The 18,642-nt window shown below is 36.8% G+C and overlaps 2 protein-coding genes across 3 annotated transcripts; one reads left to right on the plus strand and one right to left on the minus strand.

The window, feature by feature from the left end:
• Window positions 1-683: 683 nt before the first annotated feature.
• Window positions 684-11,177, minus strand: LOC103026907 (hepatic lectin). Of its 2 annotated transcripts, none has more exons than XM_007247127.4 (8): window positions 11,015-11,177; window positions 7,893-7,976; window positions 7,476-7,559; window positions 6,701-6,781; window positions 6,422-6,460; window positions 6,192-6,331; window positions 5,529-5,641; window positions 684-1,181 (listed from the first exon to the last, which is right to left on the minus strand). In XM_007247127.4, exons 2-8 carry the CDS (start codon window positions 7,972-7,974, stop codon window positions 1,007-1,009), a joined length of 714 nt encoding a protein of 237 aa, XP_007247189.3. In that variant the 5' UTR covers window positions 7,975-7,976; window positions 11,015-11,177; the 3' UTR covers window positions 684-1,006. The 2 variants fall into 2 exon arrangements, with proteins under 2 accessions (XP_007247189.3, XP_007247190.3); XM_007247128.4 differs by having other exon boundaries at window positions 10,967-11,177.
• A 4,267-nt stretch (window positions 11,178-15,444) lies between these two features.
• On the plus strand, window positions 15,445-18,397 carry LOC103027379 (cytochrome c oxidase subunit 6A, mitochondrial). The gene is made up of 3 exons (XM_007247129.4): window positions 15,445-15,599; window positions 16,396-16,538; window positions 18,053-18,397. The coding sequence occupies exons 1-3, from the start codon at window positions 15,503-15,505 to the stop codon at window positions 18,140-18,142; spliced, it is 330 nt and encodes a 109-aa protein (XP_007247191.3). The 5' UTR covers window positions 15,445-15,502; the 3' UTR covers window positions 18,143-18,397.
• The last annotated feature ends 245 nt before the right edge of the window (window positions 18,398-18,642 follow it).

The following is an 18,642-nucleotide window of genomic DNA, read 5'->3' on the forward strand; positions in this document are numbered from 1 at the left end:
CTAAAGACTACATTACCCAGTATGCACCTGTGCTCTACCCTCCGGATCACGTGACTGTTCCAATTGCCATTTCCTGTTTCCCCTTGTAATAATACCCCTGTTTCTGTTCCCCATTGCTGAGTATTGAACCTATTTTCATAGCTCTTCTACCCAACATTTATTTTGTACTTTGTATTTTTTGTTGTTGACCTGTTTTTCTGTTTTGACCTCATTAGCCTAGCCCTTTGTTTATTAGCTTCTCTTGTTTTAGACCCTGCTTTGTTTTTTGACCATTCCTATGCCTTGCCCTCTTGCTGTGGTTTGCTTTGGACCTCCTGTGTATTACCTCTAGCCTGCTTTCTCTGGTACGTTGTTTATTGCTGCTCTATTTACCATGCCTGTCCCACGTAACTCTACGTTTGTAAGTTTTACCATTTTGCTAATAAACTTTGCATTAACTACCTGCACATGTCTATGTCTCGTCTGGCTCGCGTGACAAGTTGTCCAGGAGTATTCATTGACTGAGAAATCTTTTTACTAAGCTAAAATCCAGCTTTTTTATCCTGTTTCTTAATCTGATTTATAGATCTTACTCATATGTTAAAAAAAATCTAATTATGCTTTTGACATGACTACTTGAATAATTGAATGCAGAAATAAATTTATAATCTGATTATTAAGTTCATGAAAATGCACACAATGTATGAGGTTTCCCCCCTATTCCTCTTTATTCTCACACAGTTTTCCAAAAATGTACATGATAAAGTCATCAAATAATGAACAGCACACATTATTTCACACTTATAACATATTGTAATAAGAAGTAAGTATTGTATATTCTCGCTATTATATTCATAAAACCCAAAACAACTGACGGCCCCTTTCACATCCAGCACAGAGCATCTGTTTTGAACTGTGTATTGTGGTTTATGTGTGAAAGTCTGTATATGTGTGTATTTCTCTCTTTGTAAGGACTTAATAACCCCAGTCTGATGTAAAGGGGTCGAGGATAAAACCGTTTCTGCAGCTATGCGTGCGATTGGTGTCTCCTGGGACTTCCCTCACAAATGTATTTGTAAGCCAGCGAACAGTCCGCATCATTCCACGGCCTGTGGGTCACCTGGCTTCGAGAATGAAGCTGACCACAGTCCTCTCCATTCAGGCGAACATCCCAGTTATCAGGCTGACCATCATCCCAGAAGCTGTGGACGTGAAGAGCATTAAGACAACGCTTTTAATATGATTTAAGACATTATAACTTAGACAAACATAACTATCTAAGCAAAAACAAAAGGTGATCGCCTTTCAGGTGCTATGTATATAAGAATTTACTTTATTGCAGTAATTCAGTTCAAAATGTGAAACTAATATATATATATATTATATATATATATATATATATATATATATATATATATATATAATATATATATATATTAGTATAATATATATAATACTAATATAATACTAATAATATCTATATAATATATATATAATATATATATATTATATAGATCACCTAGAGTGATCTATTTTTTTTATTATTATTATTGATGGTTATGGCTTACAGCCAGTGAAAACCCAAAAATCAGTGTCTCAGAAAATTAGAATATTATATAAGACCATAGACTGTATATAAAGATGGACGCCGTGTCGCCGTTCCCATTCATTCAATGAAAATGAAGCCAAAATCTTCCGCCATTTTGGCGATTCAGAGACCAGAGTCTGCGCAGTAGAGACCAGAGGAGGGAGAAAGGCTGTGGAGAGACCGCCTACTCATTTAAATAACCCCGCCCCTGAGGGCTGCCTCGCAGTCACAGACTGCAGAGCGGGGAGGAGCGGAGCTGACGGTCTGTTATTGGTCCCGCCCATAACCAGCCCTTTTACCATAACCACACCTTTTTTGAATAGAGCCGAATAAAGTTTTAAAAACCGAATTCTGTGGGGATATAAAAAAATTGACAATATAAGCAGAGGTTACACTAGCTGTTGCATTTAAATAATGGAGGTAGAATTACAGTATATTAGAAAAAAACATGATTGAAAGTTGTCTGTTTTGCCATTGAAACCTATGGGGATGGGTGGGGTTACACAGCTTTCTGAAACCGAACAGCAGGGGGCGCCCGACCTGTGGTGGCTTCACTTTTAAGAGACGATGCTCTGTCCAGCTATATACAGTCTATGTATAAGACCAATTGGTCCTTTTGGCAGTGTAGGCAGTGTGCCAAGCGCTGCTGGAAAATGAAATCCGCATCTCCATAAAAATTGTCAGAAGAGGGAAGCATTAAGTGCTGTAAGATTTTCCAGGAAAACACTGCACTGACTTTGGACTTCATATAACACAGTGAATGCCAGCAAATGACAAGACCATCTACATGCTAAGACGTCTGGTATGTTCTCTTACACATGTTACACACTGTTTATGTATGTGTAGCTGAGTAAATATGACCAAGAGCTTCCCATATCAGTCAAAACTAAAAATGTAATAATTTATTGTTCCTGTTAATCTTTATCCTTCTTCCAAATAGCATTGCAATCCGACACATTCTTCTGAGTTCAATTATTCTTGTATCTTTTTCTTTAAAAGAAGGCCTGTGACTGTATTAAATTTACTTTTTTTATTAGTATATCTTTTATTTTTTATTATTTTATTTTATTCATTTTTTGTTTATTTATCATTACTTTTATTTTTATTTAATTTTAATGTTTTGTTTAATTTTAATGTTTTTTCATTCTTGTTCTTAGTTCTATTATTCATTTAATCACTTATCATTTTTAACATTTTACTTTACTTTTACTATTATCTATTTACTTATTTTATATATTATACATTTTTTACTTTTTATGTGTTACATTTTTTTAATGGTATTTTAGAATTTTCTGTTTTACATACACTACCGTTCAAAAGTTTGGGGTCACTCAAACAATTTTGTGTTTTCCATGAAAAGTCACACTTATTCACCACCATACATTGTGAAATGAATAGAAAATAGAGTCAAGACATTGACAAGGTTAGAAATAATGATTTGTATTTGAAATAACATTGTTTTTACATCAAACTTTGCTTTCATCAAAGAATCCTCCATTTGCAGCAATTACAGCATTGCACACCTTTGGCATTCTAGCTGTTAATTTGTTGAGGTAAGCTGGAGAAATTGCACCCCATGCTTCTAGAAGCAGCTCCCACAAGTTGGATTGGTTGGATGGGCACTTCTGGCGTACCATACGGTCAAACAGCTCAATGGGGTTCAGATCTGGTGACTGCGCTGGCCACTCCATTACCAATAGAATACCAGCTGCCTGCTTCTGCTGTAAATAGTTCTTGCACAATTTGGAGGTGTGTTTAGGGTCATTGTCCTGTTGTAGGACGAAATTGGCTCCGATCAGGCGCTGTCCACTGGGTATGGCATGGCGTTGCAAAATGGAGTGATAGCCTTCCTTATTCAGAATCCCTTTTACCCTGTACAAATCTCCCACCTTACCAGCACCAAAGCAACCCCAGACCATCACATTACCTCCACCATGCTTAACAGATGCCGTCAGGCATTCTTCCAGCATCTTTTCATTTGTTCTGCGTCTCACAAATGTTCTTCTTTGTGATCCAAACACCTCAAACTTGGATTCATCCATCCACAACACTTTTTTCCAGTCTTCCTCTGTCCAATGTCTGTGTTTTTTTGCCCATCTTAATCTTTTTCTTTTATTAGCCAGTCTCAGATATGGCTTTTTCTTTGCCACTCTGCACTGAAGCCCAAAATCCCGCAGTCGCCTCTTCACTGTACATGTTGACACTGGTGTTTTGCGGGTACTATTTAATGAAGATGCCAGTTGGGGACCTGTGAGGCGTCTGTTTCTCAAACTAGAGACTCTAATGTACTTATCTTCTTGCTTAGTTGTGCAACGCGGCCTCCCACTTCTTTTTCTACTCTGGTTAGAGCCTGTTTGTGCTGTCCTCTGAAGGGAGTAGTACACACCGTTGTAGGAAATCTTCAATTTCTTAGCAATTTCTCGCATGGAATAGCCTTCATTTCTAAGAACAAGAATAGACTGTCGAGTTTCAGATGAAAGTTCTCTTTTTCTGGCCATTTTGAGCGTTTAATTGACCCCACAAATGTGATGCTCCAGAAACTCAATCTGCTCAAAGGAAGGTCAGTTTTGTAGCTTCTGTAATGAGCTAGACTGTTTTCAGGTGTGTGAACATGATTGCACAAGGGTTTTCTAATCATCAATTAGCCTTCTGAGCCAATGAGCAAACACATTGTACCATTAGAACACTGGAGTGATAGTTGCTGGAAATGGGCCTCTATACACCTATGTAGATATTGCACCAAAACCAGACATTTGCAGCTAGAATAGTCATTTACCACATTAGCAATGTACAGAGTGTATTTGTTTAAAGTTAGGACTAGTTTAAAGTTATCTTCATTGAAAAGTACAGTGCTTTTCCTTCAAAAATAAGGACGTTTCAATGTGACCCCAAACTTTTGAACGGTAGTGTGTGTATATATATATATATATATATATATATATATATATATATATATATATATATATATATATATATATTTGTATTAAATGTTGATTTAAAATGAGTACTTCTTTTATTTTTGTATTATTTTTTACTATTTTATTTCTTATTATTTCTAAATTATTATTAAATGTGTTCAGTCCCTTTGCTGTTATAAAGGCTCGGCAACATTATAAATGAGGGTCACCCTCAATGTTTTTTCCCGAGTGAAAATATAAGGTTGATTGATTGATTGAAGTGTACAAAGATTTCTGGAAGGTTGTTCAAGCAGTTTTACAAAGCAAACAACCATTCAAGTATCCAAAAGTTATTTTCTGATCAAAGTTCGATGTTCAATCCATTGCCTTTACTGAAAGACCCTTTAATAATCGGTTACATACAGTGGCTTGCGAAAGTATTCATACCCCTTGATCTTGTTCACATTTTGCCACCCTACAACCACAAACTTAAAAGTATTTTATAGAGATTTTAAGAGATTTTAAACCAACAAAATGAAAATGATACCTCATTTCTTTGTGTTTACTTTGTGTTTGTCCATCACTTAAAATCTCAATAAAATATATTTAAGATAACACTATATAACACTATATTCCAAACACTTGGGGTCACTGCACCTCAGCTTAAATCATTAAGAGTCTTTCAGAGTCTAGGGTTTTGTGTGAAAAGACCCTGACCCAGTAAAATTATTTACAGTGGTTGTGAATAGAACCACATCTGTTCCTCTAAAGGGATAAACCAAACAAGTATAAATATGTGGCCTGATTAGAAATCAGATGAGACATGATTAGACATTTCATTAAAATTGGAAAATATTTGCCCATTGTTAACCTTCCATATATAACTGACCACCTCTTTTAAGAATTTTGAGTTGGAATTTTTACACCAAACCCTCAAAATCTCTGAATAAAGTCATCTCAACAGATGCAGTGGTTGGAAAGAATGGGACATAGTTGAATTTCCCTTTAAATATATAAATGATAACATAATGAGAGATGGAATTTTAGTTCTGAAAACATCTTACTGCTTAGTTTTTGTGTAATCTGTTCCATCTACCCAACTCCACGTTCCCTCTTCTCTCTCCACCAGACCAATCCAGAAATTGGTACCCATTTCAATGACCTGAGATATGTAGTCCTGTGTTAAGGAGTGAGAAAGAAAACTGGTTTTAAACATGGTTTAAATACAGTTAAATAAAGATTAGTCAGTATTGCTGCAGTTCAGTGAAAAACATCTCCATTTTTTGTTTAATACATCATATGAATACAAGAGCTGTCCCTCACATTATTCAAAAAAATCACGATGAACAGATCAATAGAAATTCTCCAAGAATACTATGAAAAATATTTTTATTCTGGAATATTTTTTAAACTTAAAAGTTATTATTTTGGAACTACATGTTGTATCAAACACAGTGTGATGAAATATAATATAGAATATGCAGTTCCACATTTTCCATGGTTCAATGAATGTAAGACTTTTAAATGCAATGTATTGACTGTTTCAAATCTGGTTTAAATGTAATGTGATTAATGTTACACTGTTTTAAACACAGCGTGCCGAAGGTTAGACTGCTTCAAATCTGTAGTGTAATGGATGGTAGGCTGATTTAATGTAGTGTAATAAATGTTAGGCTGTTTTTAATGCAGTGTGTTAAATGATAGACTATAGACTATATTGGTATTACCTGTTCTTCTGCATCATTCACCACCAGTAAGTGTGCATTCCGCTGGACACAGTTTTTTTCTGCATCCTCCCAGCTCTTCCTTAGTTTGGAGGCAAAGTAGCACTTGTCTTTAAAAAAGGTCCAGTCATCTTCACAGGGACCTTTACAGGACACACACACACATTTTGTGTTAAAAATGATAGAGTGTAATGGTAAAAGAATAGAAATTACGATAGGATGTGGGTTCTCACCTCTGACTGGTATTATAAGCTCAGGATAGGTAGAACTACCTGAAAAAAGGAGAGAAAAAGAGAGTGAGGGATAAAAAGAAGAGCATTAACATATTAAAGAAGGACACAACAAGAATAGAATGGAATTTAAGAGAATTACAAAGATGTTTTATCTGTATATGTATTTAACATTTATCTCAGTATTATAATATTAAAAACAGCAGGAGAGAGACAAAGACATGAAAGAGAGATAAGGTGACAGAGAGAGCAATGAGAGCAGGATGTTTGGGGGGTTCATACCTTTCTGTAGTACTTTAATGGAAGTGCTGACCACATCCAATGACTCCATCAGATCAGAAACCTGCATACTGACCTGAGTGACTAAGAATACAAACAACCATTTATTGGTGTGTTTTTTTGGTTTATGTCTTTTGTTTTGTTCTTTTTTTGTTTTAGTAAAAACATTTTCCCCACTTTCTCCCCAATTTACACAGCCAATTACCCAACCCACTCATTAGGACTACCACTATCACTAGTAATACCCCAACGTCAGGAGGGTGAAGGCTAGCACATGCCTCCTCCGATACATGTGAAGTCAGCCACCGCCTCTTTTCAATCTGCTACTGATGCAGCATTGCCGAGTAGCTTCACAGTGCACTCGGAGGAAAGCACAGCAACTTGGTTCCAATACATCAGCTCACAGACGCCTTTTGCTGATCGACATCACCCTTTGGAGTGATGTGGGGAGAGAGCGCCATCTACCAACCCAGAGAGATCAAAGCCAATTGTGCTCTCTCAGGGCTCCGGCAGCTGATGTCAAGCTACACAAACAGGATTCTAACCGGTGATATCCTGTTGTTTTGTTTTTTTAGCTGAAACATGAATAACTGCACTGACATAGAGCACATTCTGACCACTGATCCCTGACTTCCTGTTGGGTTATTCTGTTATATAGAACTTTACAGGTGGATACATTTATCCATCCCTGACTTATGATTCTTTGGATTTATTTTAATGTTATGTACATGAGTTTTACAAGTGAACACATTTTAACAGTACACCCAAGTTTACTTACATTTAATTCCCACTGCAAGTGTTAAAGTAAGAAGAAATAGAGACAGGACTCCAAACATGATGAAAATCCTCCTGTCCTGTCGATCTAAATACACACACACACACACAGATTATACACAACATAAAATTAAGTAATTCACACTCTGAACTAACAGACATTTGTGAACACACATTTAAAAGTTTAGATTAGATCAGAATTCTGTAGATTAGATCTAGTTTAGATGTACATACACATAGTAGAGTACAGTATTTAGCAGCAAATGTTTCTGATAGAGATTGTGATAGTTTTTATGATAGTATTCAGAAATGGCTGTTAAAATAAGAAAAGCTTTGACAGGTTATCATGGGTTATCAAGTGTGTGTCCATGTGTATGTGTGTGTATGTGTGTGTGTGTGTGTGTGTGTATGTGAGACTGACTTGGTGTGGAAGGAGGAGGCCCCATGTGTTCAGGGATCTCACTCTCAGACGATGTAAACCGGTCATACTGAATTGACTCCATCACTGCACAAGAAAAAACAAAAAATAACAAATAAAATCTGATTCCACACCAAATTTTCCAGCAAACACGTGTAATATTAACCATACAGTGGGGCAATAATTATTATCTCCTGTCGATTTTTAAGTTTAACCCCTATACAAAGATATCAACAGTCTATTCTTTTTGTTATATGTACATCAATATGTATTTGACTAGGTGAAATGAGTATTTGATCCCCTGCGAACCAGAAACAACTACAGACCCGTTTTATGCCCATAAGGCACATAAATTAGTCCCGTCCCTTTGAGAAAGTACTCCTAATCTCACCTCGCTATGTGTATAAAGGACATCTGTCAAAGAATCAGTCTTTTCCATTTAAACCTCTCCACCACCATGGATAAGACCAAAGAACTGTCAAAGGACGTCTGGGACAAAATTGATACGGGTTACAAGACCACCAGCAAGAAGCTTGGTGAGAAAGAGACCACTGTTGGCACGATAATTTGAAAATGGAAGAAAAATAAGATAACAGTACATCGCCCTCACTGCAAGATCTCCATGCAAGATCTCTCTTGGGGTAAGAATGATTCTGAGGAGGGAGGGAGGGAGGGAGGGAGGGAGGACCTTGTTAATGATTTCAAGGGAGCTGGGAGCACGGTCACCAAGAAAACCAGTAGTAATACACTTTGTCGTACTGGATTGAGATCCTGCAGTAACTGTAAAGTCCAGCTACTGAAGAAGGCTCATGTACAGACTCGTCTGAAGTTTGCCAATTAACACCTGAATGATTCAGAGAAGGCTTGGGAAAATGTTTTGTGGTCAGTTAAGGCATCAAGACGGCTCGCCATGTTTTGACATTACATTACAATACATTTGGCAGACGCTTTTGTCCAAAGCGACCTACAATAGTCAAGTACAAAAGTAATAGAAGTTAAGATAAAACATTTTTAGATAGGGCTTGAAGGAGGTCGAAGGGAGATAATGGGATAGATGAGTGAAGGAGGGGATGAAGGAAATGAGGTTAGAAGTAGTTAGTGTGTTAAGAGAGTAAGTGCTCTTTGAAGAGCTCTGTCTTCAGGAGTTTCTTAAAGATAGCGAGAGATTCTCCTGATCTGGTAGTGGAAGGTAGTTTGTTCCACCATTGGGGAACTCTGTACGAGAACAGTCTGGATTGCTTTGTGTGAGTGTTTGGTAAAGCGAGGCGACGTTCATTGGAGGAGCGCAGCGGCCGGGAGGTAGCATAAGCCTTCAGGAGTGAGTGCAGGTAGGAAGGAGCTGTTCTGTCATCACATTGTAGGCGATTGTAAGAGTTTTGAATTTGATGCGACCATCAACTGGTAGCCAATGGAGCTCAATGAGCAGCGGGGTGACATGTGCCCGTTTTGGCTGGTTGAAGACCAGACGTGCTGCTGCATTCTGGATCATTTGGAGTGGTTTTACTACGCAGGCCAGGAGGCCAGTTAGCAGGGCATTGCAGCAGTCGAGGCTTAAGTTCCTGCTTGTACCAGGAGTTGGGTGGCCTGTTGCGTCAGAAACGGTTGAATTTTTCTGATGTTATAAAGCGCGAAGCGGCAGGATCGAGCAACTGAGGCCACATGGTGCGTGAAGGAGAGCTGGTCATCAACCATAACACCTGGGTTCCTAGCAACATTTGTCGGTGAGAGAGAGAGAGAGTCGATGCTTATAGAGAAGTTGTGTTGAAAATGGTTTTGTTGATACAGAGGTACAGAAATGTTGTATTTCACCCCAAGAACATTGCCCCCACTCTCAAACATAGAGATATAATTACTCTTCTTTGGGGCTGTTTTCTGCTAAGGGTACATTGCAATGCATTGCACTGCATTGAGGGGCTGATGAACAGGGATATGTACCGTAGATTCTGGCTTCAGCCAGAGCACTAAAGATGGGTCATGAATGGAAAAGATTTCCAGTATGATGGTGCCAAAAACATACAGCCAAGACAACAAGGAGTGACTTGAGAAGAAGCATGTAGATCCTGGAGTGACATAGCCAGTCTCCAGATCTTAATCCCCTACAGTTCCTCGGAGGAAGCTAAAACTTTGAGCTGCCACGCGACTTCCTTGAAACTTTCATGATTTGTAGATTTTTTATAAAGAGAAGTGGACTAAAATTTACCCTGAGATGTAACCAGTAAAACCTGGTGAACAACTACAAGAAACACGTGATCTCTGTCCTCGTCAACATGGGTTTCTCCATCAAGTACACAGTTACATTTTGCTTGAGGATCAAATACTTATTTCACCTTATCAAATACAAATTAATGTATAACCTCTATTTATTATGTTTTATTTCTGTGTTTTTTGTTTATAGTGTGTCTCTCTGTGTTAAAAATAAACCAGTATGCCAGAAATGATAGACTGTTGATGTCTCTGTAGCAGGGGAACAAATAATTATTTCCCTCCTGTATTTACAAACTTTTCATGTGAAAAATCTATCCCATGAATGCCGCTTTACTTTTTGTTACAATAGATAATACAGTAACAGACATAGATACAACCTTAAACTTACAATTTCACAATCAGGAGAAGAGAGTAGTCATGAAAAATGGTATAATAACAGAATGGTTTTTAGATTCATTTTTGACACATTTGATTTTATTAGATTTGATCAGATAGTAAGTAAGATTATGTTAGGTTAAGTAAAACAGTTTCGTAAATCACTGCATGTCTTTGAATTAGAGGAATCAGAAACACACAAAATGCAAAGGTTTGAAGGACACAGATTTGTTAAACATTAACATGTAAATCAACACAGTATGCAGACTTCTCCTAATACTATCACTAAGATTGTTATCTCCTAAGATAACAATAGATAGATTTAAAAAAAGGATTAAAACAGGTGGAAAACATATAAAACTAAAATTAAGTAAATCTGAAATCTCTTTCGAAATGTGCTTTTTCTTGCTTGTAAAAGCATGTTTGTTTATTTTTTAAAACTATAACAACACATAGTCTTATTCCTCCCTAAATAATACTTCGTAATTACTACTAACCTTACTACTTGAGCATTCTTAAGCAGGCCTTCATCTTTACTGTCTCACCTTTTCTCCACAGTGAATCTGCAGTCTGCTTGTTTTTTTGCTCTTCACTGCCTCACCGTCTCTCTCTGTCCACACAGGCAGCTACTGCAAACACCACAAAGCAGGACAGGACTGGACCTGGGATCAGCTGCAATGCGTTGCCTTCAATGTGAAAAAAACGCTTTTGTCCCCCTGCTCCAGTTCAGCTAGTTGGTAACACTTTATAATACTGTTCCATAGTTAATAGGTAACTAAGCAGTAACTAAGCAGTAACTCATTAATAGTGCTGCATTAACACCTAAATATTTTCTATTAACTACCAGGGAGTACTGAATAATTACTCAGTAGATAGTACTGAACTAATGATTATAGTAGTTCACTATTAACTTCACAATAATTACTGAGACTTACATATCTCCCAGAGAACTACTTACTAATGATGTCTTCTTTATAATAACTACTTACTACTAACATTAACTACTGAAAACCCTTACATCCCACCTGGGGAACTATAGATCTAAATCAGTCTACACAAACAATTATTCTATCAGGGGTGATATTAAAGGCATATTTGAAGCCAGTGACACCATTTGTAGTAGTAGTAACCTTAATTACCTTATTATCATCATTATATTCCAAATATTAGCAACATATAGTAAAATACTACAGTGTGTCGTAATCTGCTTAAACCCCTTTTTTGAAAGAAAAAAAAACTTTATAACGTAATATTATTACATAGTAGACATTATTTATGTTCTCCAGAAGACTCTAAGACTGACTGTACTCAATTTTGTTTTAATGGTCACTGCTTTAATTTTAAGCACCAACCTTATAAACGTTCATCTTTAGCCTTGCAGTCTCACAGACTTTCAGTGCCCATTATTAGGGTAATTACGGTAATTCCACAGCGCCGGACCGCTAGCCTCTATCAGTGTGTTTATCTGCTGCTGCAGGTTATTCTATCAGTGGTGGTATTAAAGTCAGTGAGTATGCTCAATATCTTCCAAATGTAAGACACACTGAAATGTGCAGTAGTCTGCTTAACCCCCATTTTTGTAATGTTCTGTCAGTGTGTTACAGGTGTTTATTCTAAACCTGTGCTCTTCTTCAGTCCTCCTGGAGATGTGCTCAGTAGAAGTGATGGCTCACATACAGCTTTACTGTAGGTTGTGTCCTACATCCTTATTCTGGGGGAAATCATGTTTAAATGAATAAATATTTGTGTTAGATAACAAACTAGGTATCCCTGTGTTCTTCATAGATAATTAATAAGGGGTCCCTGTCTTCTTTTTTCGGGAGTTAACAGCAGCACATGGTAACTCATTACTAATGACTGAGGAGTTACTGTGTTCTTCTTAATGAGTTACTGCAGATCATACCACAGTATTATAAAGTGAGAAAAATGGTAACTAATTACTAATTACTGAGGAGTTACTGTGTTCTTCTTTAGGAGTTACTGCAAATCATACCACAGTATTATAAAGTGAGAAACATGGTAACTAATTACTAATTACTGAGGAGTTACTGTGTTCTTCTTTAGGAGTTACTGCAGATCATGTCACAGTATTATAAACACACATTTAACCTAGTTAACTAACACACACATTTAAACTAGCTAACACAATTAACCTAGCTAACACACACACATTTCCCCTAGCTAACTTAGCTTGCTAACTAACACACATATAACGTTAACCTAGCTAACTAACACACACCCATTTAACTTGCTAACACACATATAACCTAGCTAACTAACCCACACATAAAAGTTAACTAACCCTAGCTAGCAAACGAACACACATAACCTAACTAACTAACACACATTTAAACTAGCTAACTAACACACACATAACCTAGCTAACTTAGCCAGTTAACTAACACACACATAACCTAGCTAACTCAGCTGGCTAACGCTAACTACACACACAACTTAGCTAACTTAGCTAGCTAACACACATCCTAAAGCTGGTTAACAACCCACAAAGAGTCCTCATCTGATCCGGCGGTAAATAAGCTGGAAAAGATCTCAATATCTTGATTACTAGTTTATTTTCAATCAAATACAGAAATATGAAAGCAACAGAGTCTCTCTTAATCCTCCTCCAGCAGCAGCAGTAGCAGCAGCAGCAGCGCACAGCAGAGAATTTACACGAAGGACCAGGAGAGCTGCGTCGGCTGTGAAATTACCGTAATTACCCTAATATTGCGCAGTAAAATAAATAAATCTCTGTGAGACTGCAAACGCTGAAGATGCACTTTTATAAGGCTGATACCTAGTATTAAAGCAATGATTGTTACATTATTACAGTCTTACAGTCATTCTTAGAGTCTGAGATGCCTTCTGGAGAACTTTCATCAATGTCTTCTATGCAATAATATTACGTTATAATGTTGTTTTTTTTTATTCCAAAAATGATTGTTATGCAGAGTAATACACACTGAAGTATTTTACTATATGTTGCTAATATTTGGAAGTAACTGAGGATAATAAGGTAATTAAGGTTACCACTATTACAAATGGTGTCACTTGCTTAATTCAAATATGCCTTTAATTAATATGCATTTAATTCAAATATGCCTGATTTAGATCTATAGTTCCCCAGGTGGGATGTAAGGGTTTTCAGTAATTAATGTTGATTTGAGCAGTAATTAATTAGTAATTAATAGTTATAGTTAATTGATAGTTATTATAAAGGAGACATAATTAGTAAGTAGTTCTCTGGGAGATATGTAAGTCTCAGTAATTATTGTGAAGTTAATAGTGAACTAATCATTAGTTCAGTACTATCTACTGAGTAATTATTCAGTACTCCCTGGTAGTTAATAGAAAATATTTAGGTGTTAATGCAGCACTACTTATTAGTTACTGCTTAGTTACTGCTTAGTTACCTATTAACTATGGAACAGTATTATAAAGTGTTACCAGCTAGTTTTTTTAACATGACGTACAGTGGTGTTTAAAAGTTTGTAACCCCCTTAAAATGTTCTATATTTTTTATAAATATGACTGGTTAATAAGAATGGTTGGAGATGAATACAGTTTATGTTTATGGAATGGACAAGTCAAAGTTCTGACCTTAAACCAATCAAAATGTTGTGGGAGGACCTGATTTTACAGCATATCTTTTGTAGACTTTGTAGTCAGTTAGCGGAAGTCACATGTCAGCAAGGGGCAGTTAGGTGTTCATTTGGGGAGGTACAATAAACTTTACACTCAACCACACACTTAAATGTTTCGGAACATCAAACCAATTTAAATATTAGTCAAAGGCAACACAGGTAAACACAAAATGCAATTTTTAATTGAAGGTGTTTATTATTAAGGGAGAAAAAAATTCAAACCTAGGCTACATGGCCCTGTGTGAAAAAGTGATTGCCCCCTTGTTAAAACATACCGTCACTGTGGTTTCTGACACTTGAGTACACTGTCTCTAGATTTTTTCACACCATTGTAGAAGTTTATTTTGCTCTTTATACTCTATTTGTTTTACGCTTACTAAAACTATATTTTATTAGGGCCATCATGATAAAATAGTGGTGATTTATATAATTATTTACAGTTTTAATGTGATTTTCTAAAAGGGATAATAGAGGTTGAAAATAAACTGATTTTCATATTTTATACTTTTTCTTAACTGAAATACAAGGATGTTATATTTGCACCGTGGTTATATAAAATAAAAGCTGTATGTAAGACTCCAGGGGCTGCTTACTATTTGTCAAAAAATATATATATAAAAAAATTAACTAAATAAAAAAAAATACATTAAATTTAAAGGAAACAATAGTGTCACTTTAAATCACTGCAAATGGTGCTGTTTGTTCACAAGTAAAACAAACTGAAGTTGTTAGTTATGTAAGAACTAACAACTTACAAGAACTAACAACGTACAAATAAAAGACCATTTAAAAATGATGAGTCTCAAACCAAGCTGAACTGCCTGACTTTTTGCACCAGGAGGGGCATAAAATGATCCAAAAGCAGTGTGTAAGACTTATGGAGGAAAACATGCCAAGATGCATGAAAACAGGGTTATTCCACCAAATATTGATTTCTAAACTATTAAAACTTTATGAAAATGATATTGTTTTCTCTTGAGGTTTAAAAGCTCTGCATGTTATTTCTGCAAATAAAAGGCATGACAATATTTGATTTGGAAATTAGGAGAAATGTTGTCCGTAGTTTATAGGATAAAACAATTATGTTCATTTTGTTCAAACATATACTTATAAATAGCAAAATCAGAGAAACTAATTCAGAAACTAAAGTGGTCTCTTAATTTTCTCCAGAGCTGTATTTTTGAGAATATATGCATAATATATTCAAAATAACGATAATTATAAGATATCGCCTTGCCTGGTAGGCAATAATTAAAACGATAATTATAAATAAATAAAAGTGTGGAACAGTGTTTCTCGGTGTTTTATAGTGAACCTCCAGCTCTGTGGGCGGCGCTCCGGCTCTCGGTGTTAAAGCAGGCTGTGTGACCGCACCATTACCCCGCAGTCATGGCGCTGTCAGGCCGTTTCTCCAGCGCTGTCCTGCGCTCCGCTTCTCGGGTTCAGACCCGTCAGCTGTCCGCTGCAGCTCACGGTGATCAGGGAGGTAAGCTTGATGAACATCGTCTCGATTATAAACCGGTGAAATTTCGTGGCTGTTCGTGTTTTAAAGCGAGGAGAGTGCGGGAACAATGTGACCTTGCTGCTGAACCGCAGGACTGAGCCCGTGGCTAACGCTAGCGTTAGCTCACTAGCTAATGTTGCAGTTTAGAAATATATAAAGCTGCCTATATTTATCTTGGTTACAAGCTAAATTAAGTTTTCGGATTTTAAACGTTTAAATGATGTTTCGTGTTAGTGTACTGTCGTTAATCTAGTGTTTAAACCACGGAGAATAATTGTCTGGTTAATTAGCTACCTAGATTAGCTGCTAACTATAACTTAGTTCTTATAGTGGAGTCCTAACCATCACCTTCGATAGTTTTAAACAAATTTCGTTTAATTTTAACTAACTAGCTTACAGCTGAATTTTTAAACCCTAGAAAATGCATGCATTATTTCTTTGTTTTTGCTTTTAAATAAGGTGTATTTTCTTATGACAGTTCCTGAATAATGTAGCTACTGTAAAATTTAGCTAAATTGGCTCTAATTGCTGTATTTGTATGTCTGTACACGTTAGTTGTCAGTGTTCTACATAGAAACACTACCTTTTACAAAAATTCTGTGTTTTAGGGTGTTTGGTGCAAGTTCATATTTCATTTACTCTGTTTAATTAAAGTCAAATAAATAGATTAAAATAATGTATGCCCATAATCTCTCATTCAGCATGGTATCTCATCGCTTACTAGTAAGTGTTGGGTATCATTATCATTAAGTAACACTTTTCCTAATTGTGTCCTTAGCAAAGACCTGGAAGATCCTGTCCTTTGTGGTGGCCCTCCCTGGAGTGGCTGTCTGCATGCTTAACACCTTCCTGAAGATACAGCACCACAGTCACGACCAGCCAGAGTTCATCCCCTACTCACACCTGCGCCTCCGCAGCAAGGTAATCTAACACTCCCTCAGCTGAAGACGCTTACAGAATATACAACTCATGAAAAGTTGCAGTGGTTTGCCCTTTGTTTTTGACCTCATTGGTTGGGTGGGAGTATTTTTACAGTGGGACAAGGAGGAAATCCAAAGGCTGACCTGTTTTTTATCTTCGTTTAATTTGAACAGCTAGCTTTGCAAATTCTAGTCTGTTCCCCCTAGTGCTGTGTAGCTTTCCAAAATTAAAAATACTGACTGTAGTGTGTAAATAAGGCTGTGAAGTGTAAATTTCCCTGGGTACAATTTATTACCCATGTCCTGTGTTTACATGGCTACAATACTATCAAATTGTAGGTCATTTTAAAACTTGACAGACTAAGTGAACACTGTATGTCTGACTTGAACGTGTGTACTGTTATATTTGGCCTGCAAATAAAAAAAAATAAAAAAATAGCTCCGTTAATCAGAGTACTTCACTTAGCTAGCATGATGGCTGACATCCTCTTCACCACAGAACAAACTCAATTTTGAATGAGACTCTATTTTAAACATGTTAGATGAGAATGATGAAGCAAATAATTGGACACAATGCAGTCCGAAGCGTTTTTACCATGCTGTTGGGTTCTGTAAGACACTTGTTAAGCTAGCCTCTAGTACATATATACAGACTATTAGACAGCTCAGTACAGCTGTTTTTGAATAAATATAACGTGTGTATTGATAAGCTTGTCAGAGTTTAAAGTCTTAGTTTTCTAGTTAACTATATAATGTTAGCTAACAGCCTATTTGCCAAAAGCACAGACCAACAATGATGGATAAAAGGATACCAGCTAATACTACAACACAGACCATGTTTCAACTTAATGACATTTAGAACATAAAATGGGTGTCGGGCAGGGACCTCAGGAGTGTTTTGAGGCACACCTTGCAGACTCCTTTGTAACCTAAAACTAGGGTGAGGCAGTGTCCTTTTCTTAAGTATCTACAGAAGTTGACTACTATACAACGTACTATACAATGTACTGAAATGGAACCATTAAAAAAAAGCATTTTAGCAGGACTGAATGTGTTGAGGGGAAAGGGTGAAGAGAGTTCAAACAAATGACACATAGTATATACAGTCAGCTTGTGCATCTTATTGTGTATATTTGTAACCCACCTGCTCACACTTATTGCACGTACTCTGCTCACTATAGGGTACCAATTTACCCTCATAAATTTTCAAAATCTGTCAATTTACAGCCAGCAGTGGAATAATGCCATTCATAAGAGAATAGTTAGCCTTCCCTTTATGTGTAGGAGGCTTAATAACTAAGTGGTATTTAAAACAAGTAAATAGATTTCATTTAGGTCTTTGGTGCTCTAATATTGGATATGATAAATGTAACATTATTGCAGAATAATATATATATTTTTTATGTTATGGCCTGTTTTTGAGGTAAACAGCTCTTTACATCTTTGGTCATATGTTAAAGACCATAATTGGCTATGTATTGTACATTTTTAAATATATGTCTGTTCTTCCCACAGCGTTTCCCCTGGGGCGATGGCAATAAATCGCTCTTCCATAACTCCCATGTGAACGCTCTGCCTGATGGTTATGAGAGTCATGATCACTAAAGGCCGTTCAGGTTTTGACATCCGTCCCTGAACCTTCGCTCCCACATCTCTACTTGTGGACCAGAGGGCTTCTTCACCCCCCTCTTACCTCCCTGGACCACGTTCCTTTTCTTTCAGTTTACATAAAACCTGTTCAGACCATCTCGTACCTCTTGGCTCCCGGTGGGGGCCACTTAACGGAGATAGTTACATTGGACCATGATGCAACCATTGTTGGAACACAACTGAAATAAAGATTTATTCCTTAAATTATAACCAGAGTTTTGTAGTTTTATTAAGCTTTTCTTACAATACATTACTGTGCTATTTGTGTGTTTGCCCCCCCTCTTTCTCCCCTCTCCTTTCTTCCTTTCTTTTTGTTTGGTGTTTTAATGGTCCTGTAGTCCAGTTGTCCTGAAGGTGGTCTGCCATGCACATAATGGTGGGTTCTCCACTTTTACACACACTACTTCTTTGAAAGTACTTGTTAATGAGGTTGTTGGTAACCGTCACCCCCACTT

This window comes from Astyanax mexicanus, chromosome 12 (genome assembly GCF_023375975.1).
Source record: "Astyanax mexicanus isolate ESR-SI-001 chromosome 12, AstMex3_surface, whole genome shotgun sequence".
Taxonomy (NCBI): domain Eukaryota; kingdom Metazoa; phylum Chordata; class Actinopteri; order Characiformes; family Acestrorhamphidae; genus Astyanax; species Astyanax mexicanus.